Here is an 18,680-nt window from a genome sequence, read left to right on the forward strand (position 1 = left end):
GGCCGTGGCCTGGGTCGTGCTCGCATTGCCCTTCCGCTTTTCCTCCTTTGGCCTTTCCGTCTGTCCGCACCCGGCCCGGCGCTCCCATGCTCCTTTTCTGTGGAATCCTCTGTGTTCTCCGAGTTTCGTGGTGGGTGGTGTGGAGAGTGCAGGTGTGCACAGTTGGAGGCACAGCTGCAGTGCCGCTCCAGACGCTCCCCATGCATGGGGTAAAGCCCTCACCAAAACCATGGAGGGGAACAGCTGTAGACAGTCAGCCAGGCCCAGCGTAGCCTGGCCCAGCCCGGCCCGGATCAGTTCAACCCAACCCAAACCTCACAAAAAACTTTTACTTTTACTTCCAAGTAGCTGTCCTGTATTGGATGGGTCTTAATGTGCTTAAAAAATATGCAAATTCTAATTACACTAATAGGAGTTACATTTCAGTGAGTGTCTTTTTTCTCTGGGGTGCTACAAGGAAGAGCAATTAAATAATCATTACAGGAGAGAAAATCCTAGTCTCAGGCATCTTTTAGTGGGAATCTTAGAGGTGTTCTGTTTGATGGGATTATGGCATATTTTCTTTGTAGAAAATTAAAGAATGTTAACATAATCGGTTGTTTTCAGCTTTTCATCAAAAGAGCAACCAAAACACACAAGCAAAGATAAAAGAATAAGAACAAAAACTGAGACTAGAACTAAATCTAGCAGTGAAGAAAATAAAGCTGTTAAAAATAAAAACTAGAAAAGCACTCAGAGAGCGCAGACCTCGCCAAGGCAGATCAGCCCCCCCCCCCCCCCCCATCACCACCAAAATGTAATCATTTGTTCCTTGTGCCAGTATCAACATTTCCTGAAAATTTCATTAAAATTCTTCCATAACTTTCTGAGTTATCTTGCATACGGACAGACAAACTCCGATGAAAACATAACCTCTTTGGCGGAGATAATCATATACAAATAAAATCTGCAATTAGCAATGCAATACAAACTAAAATAAAATACAACTGCAGGTCAAATCAGTTTTGTTTATTTATTTTCTGATATTGTTAATTATGCATGGTAAAAGAAAAGCTTTGCAGGGTATGAGACCACGCATAAATAGGAATTGTAAATTGTAACATGTTAAATACCTGTTGATCCACTAATCCTATCAATGCATGTAAATAATTGGTGTAAAATACAGTTTGTCATCTTTTCATGGTCATCAGATGTGACCCATTTGGGGAGTACATGGGAAGTATTGGATGGGTCTTAATGTACTTAAAAAATATGCAAATTCTAATTACACTAATAGGAGTTACATTTTGGTGAGTGTCTTTTTTCTCTGGGGTGCTACAAGGAAGAGCAATTAAATCATTACAGGAGAGAAAATCCAAGTCTCAGGCATCTTTTAGTGGGAATCTTAGAGATGTTCTATTTGAAAGGATTATGACATATTTTCTTTGTAGAAAATTAAAGAATGTTAACAAAATCGGTTGTTTTCAGCTTTTCATCAAAAGAGCAACCAAAACACACAAGCAAAGATAAAAGAATAAGAACAAAAACTGAGACTAGAACTAAATCTAGCAGTGAAGAAAATAAAGCTGTTAAAAATAAAAACTAGAAAAGCACTCGGACAGCACAGACCTCCGCCAAGGCAGACCAGCCCCCCCCCCCCCCCCCCCCCATCACCACCTAAATGTAATCATTTGTTCCTTGTGCCAGTATCAACATTTCCTGAAAATTTCATCAAAATCCTTCCATAACTTTCTGAGTTATCTTGCAAACAGACAGACAAACAAACAAACAAACCCCGATGAAAACATAACCTCTTTGGCGGAGATAATCATATACAAATAAAATCTACAATTAGCAATGCAACACAAACTAAAATAAAATACAACTGCAGGTCAAATCAGTTTTGTTTATTTATTTTCTGATGTTGTTAATTATGCATGGTAAAAGAAAAGCTTTGCAGGGTATGAGACCATGCATACATAGGGATTGCAAATTGTATTTGATGTCATCTTACCTTTTTCATCTTAACCCTTTCATGCGTAGTGGTCACTACAGTGGACAGCTATTCTCCAGCTGTTCTCTTATATATTCATGAGTTTTGTTGTTTTAGCCCCCACAGTGGACACTTATGCATCATGTAACTTTGCTGTTCTGGATAAACCTGATCTGCATTAACAGGTTTGAGTGTAAATCAGTTGTTGTTAGATTGTAATTATCATTTTTTCTTTAACAAAATGTTGTTGTTTTTTTGGTGTATTATCTCCATGAAGTGAGTAATAACTAGTATTAGAGTATGTTTGAATATGAGAAAACATCAGATTAGTAGCATTAAAAGTGTTTTTATTTCATAGTTTACACAGTATATCAGTAAATACACGTTTCTTGGCTTCAAAAATTAAATGGATCGTATCCATTTGAGTTGACATTTTTGCAACTCCATGAAAAATAGGTTCATAAAAAGGTGTCAGTGGCATTGTTTTTTTTTGTTTTTTTTTATGCCTAAAGAGGAATAAAAACAGGGCGGAAAAATCATGATTAAGGTTCTCATAATTCATGCATGAAAGGGTTAAATAATGATAATAACGATGATGATGATAATAATAATAATATTAATAATAATAATAATGATAATAATAATAATAATAATAATAATGTAAAGTGCTTTGGGTGCCATGTAAGCATTATAGAAATCTAATCCATTATTATTATTATTATTATTATTAGTAGTAGTAGTAGTAGTAGTAATAGTATTAAATGTCAAAGATTAACAAACTAATAATACTATAAAAAGACTAATCAAAACAAAAATCTAACAAAAAAATTAGTCATGCACTTATAAACCTAACTAAGTGAAATTAGTAAGTGCCGACTTTATTTTATTTTATTTTATTGTATTTTATTTTATACTTCTGTTTACTAATCACTTGTGTTCAATACTTATATTTCACAGCAAAATGATGGGCAGTTTACTGTGATCCAGCTCGTTGGTATGCTGCGTGGCATCGCTTCAGGCATGAAATACCTCGCCGACATGAACTATGTGCACCGTGACCTTGCTGCTCGTAACATACTGGTCAACAGCAACCTTGTGTGCAAAGTGTCAGACTTTGGTCTCTCACGCTTCCTGGAGGATGATACATCAGACCCAACCTACACTAGTGCTCTGGTAAGAAACATCTAATTGGTCATTGCCCTTAAAGCACACACACTGATGCAGCTTCTCAGTAGTTTAACCTTCTTTCTGTCCCATTGTTCACAATAGTGTACTTTCATGACATTCAGCCTGTCACACCCAAATTAGCATGTTTTATAACCCAGCCAGAATTCACTTCCTCTGCCTTCATGTCATTCCTGCTCCTACGCTGACTACAGATCTGACAGTCATCTCCTCTACCTCCCCGTCCTCCTCCTGCATTAACTAGATTGTTTTCTTTTTTCATTCTGTGTTCATTCGTTTAAGCAGTTAGAATCGCAGGCTCTGATGGCGGATTTTGTGATCTCAGAGACCATCTGCATTGTGCTTGCTCAGATTGTTCCAGAGCATCAGTCAAGTAGAGTTACAGTCCAACCTCAGATGCATGACATTGTGCATAAACGGTAAAACAGGTCGTTTCCTGCCTGAACTCAACAGAAGTTATACAGTTTTCCACAAATAGATTATATGACATGAAAGCACAGTATATGTTTGGCTAATGTTTCTAATATCAATTCATTTTAAAGGGGTCATACTTAGCTAAACCCACTTTTATTAGTCTTTGGTTCATTTATTTGTATATTTGGACCCTAATAAGAGTGAATTTGAAGCCTCCAAGTGCTGCAAAACAATCTTTATATTCATTTTGGGAAAAATCAAGTGGATTTCTACAACCTGTTTTAATTCCTTCTTAATCTGTTACATTTTATAACTAGTTACATCATGACATTTGCACATTTAGGGTCAAGACTTCCGACAAACATTTCTCCGAGTACGACATAATTGTTTGTCAGCAGCAGCGGTTGTAGTCCATACTGAAAATATGTCCAAGCCTTGAGCCGATTACCTAAAATGTTTAGTTGTTGGTTGAATTAACGAATGCAAGTGGCTGAATGAGACAGAGCAGCACAGTCAACAACCTGGAGGGGGCGGGGCCTGAAGTAGCTCATGTGCACTTAAAGGGCCAGCGCTCAAAACGGCCTTTCTGGTGTCATTACTCAGAAATAGGGTTGAAGATGGAACAGTGGAGTTGAATTAGTGAAGAATTCAGACCCAAGCAGAGCATTTACAGTTTATGTAGACCACAGAGAAATGTTGGAAAATGAAGAATTCCATAAAAAAAAAGCAAAATATCACTTCTTTAAAGCTTATAAACTATGTGTGATTTTTTTGAACGAGCACCTTGTATGATACCGGTGTCTTAGAAACCATCATGTATCTACATTTCTCTTCACATAAATATATATATTTTTTTTTTTCAGTGAAGTGTTTTAGCTAGCCCTCTTTTTACTTTTTACCTTTCCTCAGTGGGCAGTGTTGACAGATTCACGTCACAACTTATCAGCATGTAGTTTTACACAAAAAGGCTTTGGATAAAGTTAAGAAAAGGTCTTGGTTTGGTTTAATTATTACAAATACAAAATATTCTGACTACATTTTTATTTGAACTCTGCAGGCTTATTCTATATTAAATGAAGCCACAGTATCTGTCCTTACACAGTTCTTTAAGTGTGTCAATCAAACCACAAAATGGTGAGATATTAACCCTTTCATGCATAGTGGTCACTACAGTGGACAGCTATTCTACAGCTGTTCTCTTGTATATTCATGAATTTCGTTATTTTAGTTCCATATCAGCTTATGCATCATCTCATACACTGCAATTGATACCATTACTGGAATTGTGTTTTTCTTGATAAACCTGATCTGCACTAACATGTTTGACTGTATATCAATTGCTAATTGCTATTAGACTGTTTTTTTTTTTTTTTACTTTTTTTTTTTTTTTGCATATTATCTCCATGAAGTTAGTAGTAAGTAGTATTAGAGTATGTTAAAATGTGAGAAAACATCAGATTACCTGCATTAAACATGTTTTTATTTCATAGTTTTCACACAGTATAGCAGTAAATACATGTTTCTTTGCTTCAAAAATTAAACACATGGTGTCCAGCTGAGTGGACATTTTTGCAACTCTATGAAAAATAGGTTCATAAAAAAAATTTCAATTGCTTTTTTTTTTTTTTTTTTTTTTTTTTTTTAAACATGCCTAAAGAGGAATAAAAACACTCAGGAAAAAAAAATCTTGATTAAGGTTCTCGTAATTCATGCATGAAAGGGTTAATGCAATTTCTAACTAAACATATGATAAAAAAGTTACGGTATATGGGCATCATTTGTGGAACATCGATGTCCTCTTTGTAGAGATGAAACATACACTGGTACCATTTCCTTCCGCCCACTGGGTTGATCCTCTCTGTTTCACCGCCGTACTTCATTCATTTGTTGCTTGGGTTTATTTAACCCTGGCTCTGCCGTGCACACTACGCTGCACTTGTACAGTGGTCTCCCTATCAGGGCAAATATCACCTCTTCACCTGTTCTTCCCTTCTTCCTTTTCCAGTATTTCATGTTCCACACTTTACTCCCAGAGGTTTTGTCATATCTACCTCCCAGTTTGAATTACGGTCTTCATTGTTGCCGTGAACGGTGTCTCTCTCCGGAGCCAGGACACTGTGACGGTAAGGTTTCGGTCTCGCTTCCCTTTCTGAGGTTGTGCCCTTTGTGTTCACAGGGAGGGAAGATTCCTATCCGATGGACTGCACCTGAAGCTATCCAGTACAGGAAGTTCACCTCTGCCAGTGATGTGTGGAGCTACGGGATCGTCATGTGGGAGGTCATGTCTTACGGGGAGAGGCCTTACTGGGACATGACCAATCAAGACGTATGTATTCAACCAGTCTGTTTTATTTTTCTAATAGCTACTCAGATCTCTGTCAGGTTTCTTTCTTATATTTGAAAATCCCTCAAAGCACACATCCTTTTTTTGGCTTCCAGAGTTTCATTACAGCCTCAAACCCCTCAGAGATATCCTTTGTCATTGTATCTACTTTCCCTTAACTAAACAGCGGCTTTCACACAGAAGTTTTATATGAAAATTCTCCCACATTCACCACAGAGACATAATCAGATCATTTGAAATGCACAGCAGTGCTCAGTGGACAATTTCTGCTCTTGACTGGAGCCTCCATTTCCTATCTCCCTCTGGGTAGCGGTGGAGAGAGCAAATTATGGGGAGAGAGATAATGAAAATAGTTTCAAATTGAAAGTGAGAACACTAATGTGCTAAGAGGGACTGAGGACCTCGACGGTTATCTTATTAGCAGCTCCAGATAGTGTTTCTGCTCCATCGGGGTCCCCGTTTGGAGGTCTTATGAATGAGATTAATCTGGGTTTGAATGGAGCTTCTTTAATGACCCTGATAATGAGCAGGGGATTGTGCGTCCTCGTCACAAGTGTCCTCAGGGTAGTTCCACTCTGTTAACTGTGAACCACCTTTGTGTGGCCCTTGACCACCGCCATCAGTGGCCCAAGTCAGCCATATCTTTAAGGGGGTTTTATGAAGAGAGAGTGTTAAATACTCGTGGAGGTCAGACACGAGAGCTCACTTCTGGCAAAGAGTGAGTGGAAACATGAGGTTATCGGAATAAGGTTTATGTTCTTAATGACCTACCTGGATAAAAAGTGTTAAACAACTTTCACATGCAGAACTACTGTGGAGATTTCTGCACTAATATGAGTTATATACATTACTTTTACTGTACGTATTATATATTTTATATATATATTTTTTTTTTATCACTTCTTACCTTTTATCTCCATTGTTGGTTGTCTGTTGGGATGAGTCAGTGTGTTTTTACTGCTGTTGTAACTAAATAATTTCCTGCAAAGGATCAATAAACTATTTATCTATCTATCTATCTATCTATCTATCTATCTATCTATCTATCTATCTATCTATCTATCTATCTATCTATCTATCTATCTATCTATCTATCTATCTATCTATCTGTGTATTTTAGGGTTTCTGCAGATCATTAAAAAGCATTAAGTCATTAAATAGATTTTGTGAAAATTAAGGCCTTAAATGGCATTAAAAAGCATTAAATTCAATGTCCAGTGGCATTAAAAAATTAAATACACTTGATGGAAAAAAAAGCATTGTTATTCACAATTTATTTTGATTATTTAAACATTTAATAATTTTGATCAGAAGTATAGTGTGATGACTGACAGGTGGAACCCTTTAATTGGCTATTGTTTTAGGCCGATGCACAAAGTCACAACACCGGATGCTTGGAATGCAATGTGCTGTGAGTGTGCTCATGCCGTGGTGAAAGAGCAGAGGGAAAATTAGCAAATGTTGGAAAAATACAAGTTTCAGTAGAAGTGATTGGAGGAGGAACTATTCAGAACCTGGTTAAAGCCAGTTGACAGTAAACTGTCACATATCTATAAAACTATACATGAAGCTGTATCTGCAGTTGGACGTGAGCATTAAATTTGTTTAAAGTGGCATTAAAAAGGGCATTAAATAAGATTTGCTGATACCTGCAGAAACCCTGTATTTGCTCGTTAATTCTAATTTAACAGTTTTCTCTGCCTTAACAGACAGTAGTGACTAAGTGGATACATGTAATGGTGTAACTTCAACACAAAAAAGTAACTGTAATAAGTTGCAATCAGTTATCAGAGAAAATAACAGTAATATCCTCTTATCATTACAAAATGTACATGCTTTTAAGATAGTTTTTGTCTGAAGAAGTGTTTACTGTTGAAACTGTGTAATAGAGAAAGAAATATACATCAATAGGTTGAAAACACACACCCGTTCTAGTTTTACTGCACGTTGTTGGTTTGTTTTTACAGGTTATTGCCTGCAGTTGTTAGTATTTCATATTGATGTAGTTACATTACTTAACCCTAAGGGGTCTCAACCTGTTTTGGCTGTTTTGAAATACTTTAGATTCTTCCTTACACAACATAAATATGTTTACCACACCTAGGTTTGCTGTTTTCGCTGTTTTTTTTTTTGTTTGTTCTTGTTTTTTTGTTTTTTTACCACAACTTCACCTACATGATCTGTTTATCTTTTGACTGTAACCTAATTTATTAACATATTAGTCCCCAAAGTGCACAAAGAAACATCTAATACAAATTGAAAGTATACTGTTTATTATAATAAAATCACAAACATGCTCAGTGAACAGTGCTTTGAAAACATCACATGATCTGATCATGACAGCATCATCATGGATCCTGGAGGGTTAATGCAATCTGATTAAAACTGGCATATACAAGGTTTCCATTCTTTCCTTGAAATTATTTTCCAGGACTTTTCCCAGACATTTTCAGCTGCTACAGAGACAAGTTATCACATCATACTCTAATCCATTCCCCTGTCCCCTCATTCTTTGGAAGTGTTCTTTTTTACAGTTGTAACTTACATTTACCCAGACTGTTTCTGTGTTTATTACACAGACATTTGATGTGCATTCTATGGCTATAATTTATCTATGAAAAATAATTATGACAAATGTATCATAGAATAATGCAAACACACCCACAGATTACAGCGGAGCACTTCATTAGCCTGACAAACTAGTTACAAAGTTCAACTGGACAGTTCCTTACTCAACTTTCTCTTCTCTCTTACTTTCTCTCCTGCACTTCCTCTGAAAATATTTGTATATTTTTAATAAATCACTGAAAAAGTATTTCCTTTGTTTCATCTCAATTTAGGCACACAAGGTCAGAAGGCAGGGGGAGGAGACATAATTTTCCAGGAAAACTTAACCCAGTGGTTCCCAACCTTTTTTGGCTCATGACCCCATTGTCTCCATCAAAGCAGAGATTTTTTTTTTTTTTTTTTTTGCCAAAATTAATTTGTTTTTGATCATGTAATAGTTTGCTATACTGTGTTGCTAATAAACATTAATTTTAGATGGCATTTAGTCTATATAATGTATATTATTATGGACAGAGGCAGAAAAGCCAGATGTAGAGTACTGCACAAAGTGAGAATTTTATTGTCCTTGGTCAGGATATGTACAGTCAGTCCAGCTTGGATTTACAAGGCTGACAATTAATATTGAACAAACAAGAACTCAAACTATGAATTATGAAAGAGCTGCAGCATCTTTAATCGACCACAATGAACATTTGGCAGATAAACAGAACCACAGTGCTTCATTTTCAGCTTCACACTTTGTCATGTCTTTTATGGATTGTGGTTGTCTCTGTCAACTCACCATATATTTTTTATTAGTAATTTTGTTTTTATCAATTACTAGAAATTTCAGGCAACCCCATTTGAATTCCAGGCAACCCCATGTGGGCTCCCAACCCCAAAGTTGAAAAACACTGACTTAACCGTTTCCAGGACATTTGACTTTTTTCTCATTTTCCATATGCTTTCCATGACTGGAAAATTGGTCAGTCATTTTCCAGGTTTTCCAGGACGTGTGGGAACCCTTATGTCGTCTATAGCCTGCTATTTTGCAAAAACAACTGTCCCAACACTGATATTCATTACAGATTCATCACTTGTTACGTTCTCATTAGTGCTGGTATCTATTTCTTAATGTATGTTTTGTGACATTCACTTCTCACAGTAGAGCCTTGTTGTAACCCTTAGAGATCTGTGTCTCCCCCTGCAGGTCATCAATGCCATAGAGCAGGATTACCGGCTGCCCCCTCCCATGGACTGTCCCAGCGCTCTGCACCAGCTCATGCTGGACTGTTGGCAGAAGGACCGCAACAACCGGCCCAAATTTAGTCAGATTGTCAACAACCTTGACAAGATGATTCGCAATCCCAACACGCTAAAGGCCATGACCCCGTTATCTTCAGGGTGAGAGCGCCGTTCTGTTGTGCTTGTCTTTCAGTAATGCACGTAGTCATAATATAGTCTAGTGTTAAGCCTCTGTTCTTCTGTTCTTCTCTTGCGCCGGCCTTCACTCTCTTTGTGGTATGTGCATGTGTGTTTTATCTCTGAATCTGTAGGCAGCCCACATTACAGGCCTTTGGTTTGAGCATCACTTCACATTGATGTGGATAAAATCTCAAACAATATGATGCATTTGATTATCTCCGAATGCAAATGCTCTGCTCGTCCTAACAGGAAATGTATGCTCCTGCTACAGTGCCATCCGTGGCACAGATCACTTTTGCCGAACACACTGTCTCTTGTTTCTCCTGGCGCCGAGCGGTTATGTAAATTAAAGCCTTTTGGTTTGATAGATCGAATCCTTCCCACGAGTGCTTGGGGCGAATCCTGGATTGAAGCAGTTGTGCAATTTTCAAAACAAAACATTTTGAAGCGTTTCTGCTCTGGGTGTTAGTTTCCTCAGAGAGCCAGGGTTTACTGATTTCCATTATCCCTGTCTGTAGTTTCATTTGTGGTGGAGTGCAGCACCGAGGGCCAGATTTTCCACAGACACTGAGTGGATATATTGGCTCCCTGAAGCCTATCACTTCATTTGGAAAATTCACTTTATGAGAAATCAGTTTGGAAAATATTAGTTCACATACAGGGCCGGTGGGATTCTCTAAGCCCTGTCTTGAAGTTTGACAATGTAATGTAATAATTCATGAATCATACACAGGTGGTCTGGTCAGGCTGCGATGGTCGTCCTGCCACTTTACATTATCATTGCGCTTAACCACAGATGTCAAACATGCGGCCCGTGGCCAAATCCAGCCCGCCAGAGGGTCCAGTCTGGCCCTTGGAATGAATTTGTGAAATGCAAAAATTACGATGAAGATATAAACAGTCCTTTTAGTTCAGGTTCCACATTCAGAACAGTTCAATCTCCAGTGGGTCAAATCGGTAAAATACTATCATAATAACATATAAATAATGACAACTCAACAATTTTTTCTCTTTGTAAATGTAAATATTTTCATGTATTTACACTAAAACAAAGTATAATTTCGCAAAAAATGCGAATAACCTAAACAAATATGAACAACCTGAAATGTTTTAAGAAAAGTAAGTACAATTTTAACAAAATTCTGCCTGTTATTAAATGTTTTGTGTATTTGTAGATCCACTGTGATCTGTAAGTTATAATGTACATGTGTAAACGATAAACTGAGGCATGATATTGTTAAAATTACACTTATTTTTTTCAGTTTGTTCATGTTATTCACATTGTTTGAAAGGATAGTTTGTAGATGTACACCTTTTCATAATCTAAATTAACTTTTTTCGCTCTTAAACATAGAGAAAAGTTTGGAGTTGACATTATTTATATATTATTATGGTATTATTTTACTGGTTTGGCCCACTTCAGCTTAAATTTAGCCTAATGTGTCCCCTGAACTTAAATGAGTTTGACACCCCTGATCTTAATGGATCCTTTCTTGTGTCCCCCTCAGAGTTCATCTCCCTCTTCTGGACCGCAGTATCCCAGACTTCTCCAGCTTCAGCACCGTGGACGAGTGGCTGGATGCTATCAAGATGGGCCAGTACAAAGACAGCTTTGCCAACGCTGACTTTACCACTTTTGATGTGGTGTCCCAGATGACCATGGAGTAAGTACTGATGATTCTTGCCCTTCTGGGTCTGATAACAGGCGGAAACTCATTACAAGTGGCGGGTTTGCCGTGTCTCGCATCTCCTTAAAAGTGAACAAGCACCAGGTCTTGCCTCTGGCCTATTATAAAAGCCACTGCCTGCGCTGAATGTAATTAGCAGATTTTAAATATTGCAGTGGCGAGGCTGCGTCGTGGGCACAATCGCTCTAAGCCATAACAGCGTCCTTTATTCTCTGCCATGTGTTCGACAGACCTCTCTTTGACCTCACTTCAGGGATTGGGAGGAAACATTGAAATACGGGGTTAGTTATGCCAAACGTTGGAGATAAAATATCCTAGCAGCGAAGATGTAATCATGTTAAGAATGCCACCTGTAGAGAGACTGATAAAAATAATTTCCTCTCTCTGAATAGCACTATCACGAGTAAGAGATTACCCACAGGGAGTCTGAGCTTCACTCCTTTAAAAAAAAAAAAAAAAAACAGATGGTAAAGTGAAATCCAATAAGCATGATTACTGCAACGATTCCAATTATGTGTGACATATTTCGTTGTCTCGTGGATAAAAAAAAAAACTCTTTACGAACTGTAAATGCCAGTGTTTGGGCCTGATGTCACTGCCTCGATCTTCAGTGGAACTCGATGTTTGTTCTGGCAGTTTTTATTATAACAGCTTCCTTCTATAAAAGTTGCGTCTATGATAGATTTGGCTTGCAGAGATGACTGTGGATGTGTAATTTATAGCATTTGCTGGTGGAAAATTAGATGGGTAGGGCTTACCACATCAGTCAGGAAGTTTTCAGTCACAGAAAACACGCTAAACTGGCATTAAGACATTTTTGTGTGATTATATAAGCTTCCCAGCCTCAAAGATGGATGAACACGCAGCTGTTTCGACACAAAATGACAATGTTTCATGCCTGTGTTACTTTACTGCCATCTCAGTTTTCATTATCTTCTCCTCCAGCCTAGTTACCCCACATGTTACAGTGTGTTGCTCAGCTGTTTCTTTATTATTTGTGGTGTTAAGCTTTGTTTTCTCATTTACTGCTGTTAATTAGTTTCATCATTAATGATACATTTTGCCAAATATTAATGGATGAACTGAAACTATTTCCTAGTCTTCTAACACATGCCTTTGTCTGTCATGGCAGTGACATCCTGAGGGTCGGTGTGACGTTAGCAGGTCATCAAAAGAAGATCCTCAACAGTGTCCAGATGATGCGGGCACAGATGAACCAGATCCAGTCAGTGGAGGTTTGACCCTCCCGAGAGGCGCAGAGGGAAAAAAGGCGGTTGGGATGCAGGGCTCTGGGTGCGGAGGAAGGTGTGGATGTTTTTTTCGTGTGACGGAGTGTCTGGTCGGCCCACCAGATGAGCATTCATCCCCTGTTGCCCTCTCCAGTACCCTCTCTTTTTCTCTTGTCCCCTCATCCCTGACTCTCCTTTCATCCGTGGGATCAGCGATGGAGAGTTGCAGAAACAAAATCTATGTGATGAGACATCAGTAAGCCTACAACCAACTGACCTTTAGAGCCAGAAATATGGGAGATTAGAAGAGACCAGCAATCCATTTTCCAATCTTCCACCACTTTTCATTTAAAGTTGAACATTTACTTTTTTGGTTTGTTTGTTCTGATAATTTGTAAAGAATTTTTTAAAGAAAAAAAAAGGAAAAACTGAGAAAAGGCAAGGAGTTTATCTAAATTTATAGATGATATAAGGTTGTACGCTAGATGAACTGAGTAGGAATGCTACCCTTTAAAAGGGCAAAAAAAATTTTAAAAAAGAAGGAAAAAACAAGGAAGAGTTGGGTGGACGAGGCCGTCCTCAAGAAGGTGTGGATATAATCTTTGTTGTTTTTAATTTTGGAAATCATGAGGAAACAGAGTTGTCTGAGGCCTTCTGAAAGGCAGAGGAGCCCCAGGGACCCCACGTCCACTCCCAACTGTTTCCCCATGAGACAAAAGAAAATGAAAGGAATCCATGAAATGGACAACTGTTGACATAAACTGATGTCAAGACTCATTCATCCAGACTCCAACAGTGGAATCAACACTCAAGAAAACGCTCTTTTCTCATTGCAAGTTATTTTCTATATTGTGTGAAATTTTGTGATGAAGACTCCCTCTCACCATGCTTCCTCTCACTGTAGACAATATGACATTTTTTCACAGTGAAATATTCACAACCTGCCAAATAGAACTCTTCCCTTTTTGCACCCGAGTCATGATCCTGTACTGTACATATCAGCTGCACTTGACCTGCCATGACACAGTGACTCAGAGACAGGTACTAAAGCGAACCAGTCAAACAGTAGGAACATTGAAAACAAGGATTTGAGTTCACTCTGTTTGACTTCAAGGGAAAAACAGTGTGTGAGAAAAAAGAACCGCTTCCGACACAAAAAGAAACAGGTTCTACTGTTCACATCGGCACATGTTACAGCAGTACGTCCTGTTCACATCCTCCCTCATCTCCTCCTCGTGTTCATCTCCACCGCCGTCTGCGCACACGCATACGCCCGTCACTCCTGAAGCGTCGGGACTCACGTTTGATAGCATGCTGAGTGAGTGGTTAATTTCACAGGGCTTTGATTTTCTGCAATTACTAGGAATCTGTTTGGTAAGAGCTTAGATTTGACACACTTTACAGAGTATAATGTGGCTGCATTATAGTCACTGTTTCTTCTTCTTCTTCCAGTTTTCTTTTTAAATAGATGTTTCTGTTTATAGTGTTAAGTTTTGCAACCACACATTTCTTTTACAAAGACACAGTCATGAACATTACAATCAGGCATTTGTTGAATTAAGAATGAAAATGCAATGCGTTAAATCATTGCACTTTCTGTGTGAATATTATTGAACTGTTATTATTATAATTATTATTATTATTATTACTTTTCAATTTTTTTCTGCACTGAGTCTAGGGTGACTCCAAGAAAACACTCGGGATCTTCCATCAATGCTTTGAATTTTTTTTTTTTGCTTTTAGGTGCACAAAAAAACATGTAGATAAGCAGCATTTCCCTGTTACAGAATGGTTTCATAATGAAGACAGTACATGCATTTATTGTACGTTTTCCTGTGAGTTTTCTGTCTCCTGAGTACAAAGCTGTCGATCATCGTTTGCGTCGTCATTGGTAACCTGGTGTAAGGGTCAAAGGGGTAAAGATGGAGTTCATAGCGATGCAGCGATTCCCCGGAGACGGCGAATCAGACAGGATTTTATGTATACAACCAGTAAGTAATATCAGCAGTGCAGAGCTCCCACTGGGCTCCTGCCTCCAGACCTGACAGGCAGACATGGACGCCCAGCTGTGAGCCATCGGTCAGATGTGTCCAGTCACAGCGGGGCGGCTGCACCCACGATCACAGCCGCTCTGTCCTGGGCACTGATTCCCTCTCGCTCCCCTTGATCACATAAATGCCTGCCGGCCACCTGTCGGTCGCTCCCACTGATCTCCGACGTCGGCTTTCAGCAGTTGTCCGGGTTCGTCTCTGCCTGGTTTAAAGGCATCAACAGCGGCAGGCGGCCTGACACTCATCAGCGGGGAGGCCGCCGTCCGTCTGTGTGTGATGATGCTGCGTGTATGCGGTTATAAGGAAAAGAAAAGATTCCCTCTGGCTGGACGATGCTTCCACATTCAACAAATCATCAGGTTTTTTTGTTTGTTTTTGTTTTTTTAACAATTTTTATTTCTCAGTTTTTAACAGTACGATACAATCTCCTCAGGTTAAGGAGCAGGAAAAAAGCAAAAAAAAGAACAGAAAACCAAACAGATGAAAAGAACAGCCTGTGTTGGTGTCAGAATATTAAGGACCCTTAAAAGATACATTTATCTCTGAATGTCAGCCATTTTCCCCAGTTTTCCATAAAGAGATTTTCTTTTAACTTCAGTTTATATGTCAGATGTTCCATGACAAGTATATCATCTATGATTGAAATCCATTGTTTATAAGAGTCTGAAGCCAGTTCTTTGTTATGGCCTTCTTTCCGGCTACCAGGAGGATCCTGACAAGATATCTGTCTTCTTAATGCACTGATTCTTCCAAATGTCCAAGGTGCAGAACAAGACAAGAAGAGGGGATTGCATAGGCCAACACGTCACAGAGAGCTGAGTGAACTTTCCCCCAGAAGGGTTGGATATTTCAGCATTTCCAAAACACGTGTGTAGGGATGTAACGATATGAAAGTTTCATATCACGGTTATTGTGACCAAAATTATCACCATTATCATTATTATCGCGGTATTGTCGAAATTGTGCTTAAAATGTTCAAAAAGTACTTATACAGACACTGAAATAATTTAACCAAGTTGTATTTTGAAAATAAATAAATAAATAAAATAATTGGCAAAATGTACTTTCTGTTGGCAGAAACATTCAAGTATTAACCCTTAGCGGTCTGAGCCTATTTTGGCCATTTTTCAGTACTTTTGATTTTACCTTTATATACTATATACAGAAATGTTTACTATACTCATGTTTGGTGTCTTTTTTTTTTTTTAGCACAACTTCATCTAAATCATCTGCCTATAATTTTTTAACTTTAACCTACTATGAAAACATAAAAGGCCAGAAAACACAAACAAAATATAAAAACCGATTTGAAAAATGTATATATTTTATTGCATAAATAACACAAAGATGCTTAACGAACTTTTTCAAAGACTTTAAAAGTGAATATTGGGTCCAAATATTAGGTATAGAAAATCAAAATTGTAATAAATTAAAACTATACTCAAATATCTGACATAACAGCAGATCTTTACATAGGCGTTTTTTTTTTTCCCCTACAAGTGCGGTAATCAAACATGGTTATCATGAGAATTAGAATTTAAATGTTAATACTAACCTTCTGCGATTTTATCGCGGTTTATCGTTATACCGGTAATCGTTACATCCCTACACGTGTGTGTGTGATCTGGATCCATGTGATTACATAGTCTCCAACACGGCTGTTGAATATTCATTTGTTTACTTTTAATTTTAGGTGTGATGAAATAACGAATTAGTTTTTTCCAGCAAATCGTCAGTTTTAGCCGCGTCACTTCAGACAGCGTCAGCACCAAAGCCTCGGTTAAAGAAAGTAGCTGTCGACTTTCATGCTTCCTTTTTTTTTTTTATTATTACTATCACTGGCTGTCCAGAGAATTTCAGGTCATGACAGGATGGGTTTTTTATTCTCTCCCCCTGCTCCATAATCCTCTCACAGTTATTTTCACGTGCAGTGCAAACACATCAGGACGGATATTTCCCCCTGCAAGTTTTTATAACATATGAAACTGGAGGAGGGGAGTCATGAGGTGTTAGTCATAGCTGAAAAAGTCAGTGAGAAGTGATGCTGTGACCTAAATGCCACCGATGCCAGCATGCCGTACGCTTCTTTACCCGAGCTCCAGACCGTCTTCCTTTTCCATCTCTCAATACTTAACAGCTCATCAGTTTTATTTACTGTGACTGAGGCTGTAAGTCTTCACATGGTACAGAAAAATATTCCAGCAGCAGGAAAAACACTTAAGTCAGGAAATTAAAGTAAAGTATACACAAGGATGGGGAGGTTTAGCTCCGAACCCATTAAAGCTCATTGTCCGTCGACGCTGCCAGGACTTTGAGTTATTAATCAAGCAATTATCCTTGAACTTCTCTTCAAGGATTTACCTTAAATAGGGTGAGCGGGAATAGCTATTACCAGGAAAAAAAAAAAAAAAAAAAGAGCGCTGGAGTTGATTTTATGTTGTATTTACTTGCAACTGAGAGAATTTCTTTATGTTGGACTTCTTCTGAAGGGGTTAGTGTGATTTCAAATTGCATCTCAAGGAGTGTAAAGAAACCCTTCTGATTGAATGTGGAGTGTTTGGAAGCACTGCATGAAATATTTATGTATCTTATGATTTTGATGGCACAAAAAAAATTGTATTGTTCAAAGTGCAGTTCAAGCTGAGCAGTGATCAGTGGGAGAAGAAATTGCCACACTTACATCAAGTGTTTGAAGTGATTCTGACTCCTTCTAGAAGAGTGGAGTGGTTGACTTTACACCGTAGCAAAGCTGTGAAAAAAAAAAAAAAAAATAGAGTCCCCTGACATCCGCAGCAAGAATCCTGAAAAATGTATACAAACCGAGTAACTAATTCACCTGGTTCTGCTTTTATGACGGGCATATTTCTAAAACATAAGTGTCAAACATGCGGCCCGGGGGCCAAATCCGGCCCGCCAAAGGGTCCAATCCGGCCCCTAGGATGAATTTGTGAAATACAAAAATTACACTGAAGAAATTAACAATCAGTAGTGTAAAAATCATTTTATTTCAGGTTCCATACATACATACATATATAAACCAATTAGATCTCATTTGGGTCAGACCAGAAAAATACTGTCATAATCACCTATAAATCACAGGTGTCAAACATGTGGCCTGGGGACCAAATCTGGCCCACCAAAGAGTCCAATCCGGCCCGTGGGATGAATTTGTGAAAAACTGCAAAAATTACACTAAAAATATTAACGATCAATGGTGTCAAAATCATTTTAATTCAGGTTCCACATACAGACACATACAGTCCGATTAGATTTCAAGTGGGTCAGTACCAGTAAAATATTATCATAATAACCTATAAATAATGACAACCCTAAATTCTCTTTGTTTTTTAGGTGTACAAAAAGTAAAATTATATGTAAATGTTTACATTACCAAACTATACTTTTACAAAAAAACGTGAATAACCTGAACAAAAATGAACAAATGAAAATGTCTTAAGAAAAGTAAATGCAATTTAACCAATATTCTGCCTGTTACTAAATGTTTTGTGCGATTGTAACGCACATGTGTAAATGATAAACTGAGGCAGAATACTGTTAAAATTGCACTTGTTTTTAAGACAATTCAAGTTGTTCATGTTATTCAGATTTTTAAGGAAACTTTGTAGATGTAAACCTGATCATTACATAATTTTACTTTTTTCACTGTTACTATTTTACTGGTCGGGGTTGGGGTGAATGTGGCCCCTGAACTAAAATGAGTTTGACACCCCTGCTATAAATAATGACAACTGCAGATGTAAAATAATACCACAATAATATATAAATAATGTCAACTCCAAACTTTTCTCTATGTTTAAGAGCAAA

At 37.9% G+C, this 18,680-nt stretch overlaps 1 protein-coding gene across 4 annotated transcripts in view; it reads left to right on the forward strand.

Moving 5' to 3' along the window:
• Positions 1-17,644, forward strand: part of ephb2b (eph receptor B2b) — a 169,033-nt gene extending 151,389 nt beyond the window's left edge. For all 4 annotated transcript variants that reach the window (XM_030134197.1, XM_030134199.1, XM_030134200.1 and 1 more), the window contains exons 12-17: positions 2,930-3,145; positions 5,748-5,897; positions 9,673-9,866; positions 11,396-11,551; positions 12,708-15,214; positions 16,592-17,644. In XM_030134197.1, coding sequence (XP_029990057.1) covers positions 2,930-3,145; positions 5,748-5,897; positions 9,673-9,866; positions 11,396-11,551; positions 12,708-12,816 — 825 coding nt within the window. In that variant the 3' untranslated portion in view covers positions 12,817-15,214; positions 16,592-17,644. The remainder of the gene's footprint in view (positions 1-2,929; positions 3,146-5,747; positions 5,898-9,672; positions 9,867-11,395; positions 11,552-12,707; positions 15,215-16,591) is intronic.
• The last annotated feature ends 1,036 nt before the right edge of the window (positions 17,645-18,680 follow it).

The sequence above is a fragment of the Sphaeramia orbicularis genome, chromosome 5, assembly GCF_902148855.1.
Source record: "Sphaeramia orbicularis chromosome 5, fSphaOr1.1, whole genome shotgun sequence".
Lineage (NCBI taxonomy): Eukaryota > Metazoa > Chordata > Actinopteri > Kurtiformes > Apogonidae > Sphaeramia > Sphaeramia orbicularis.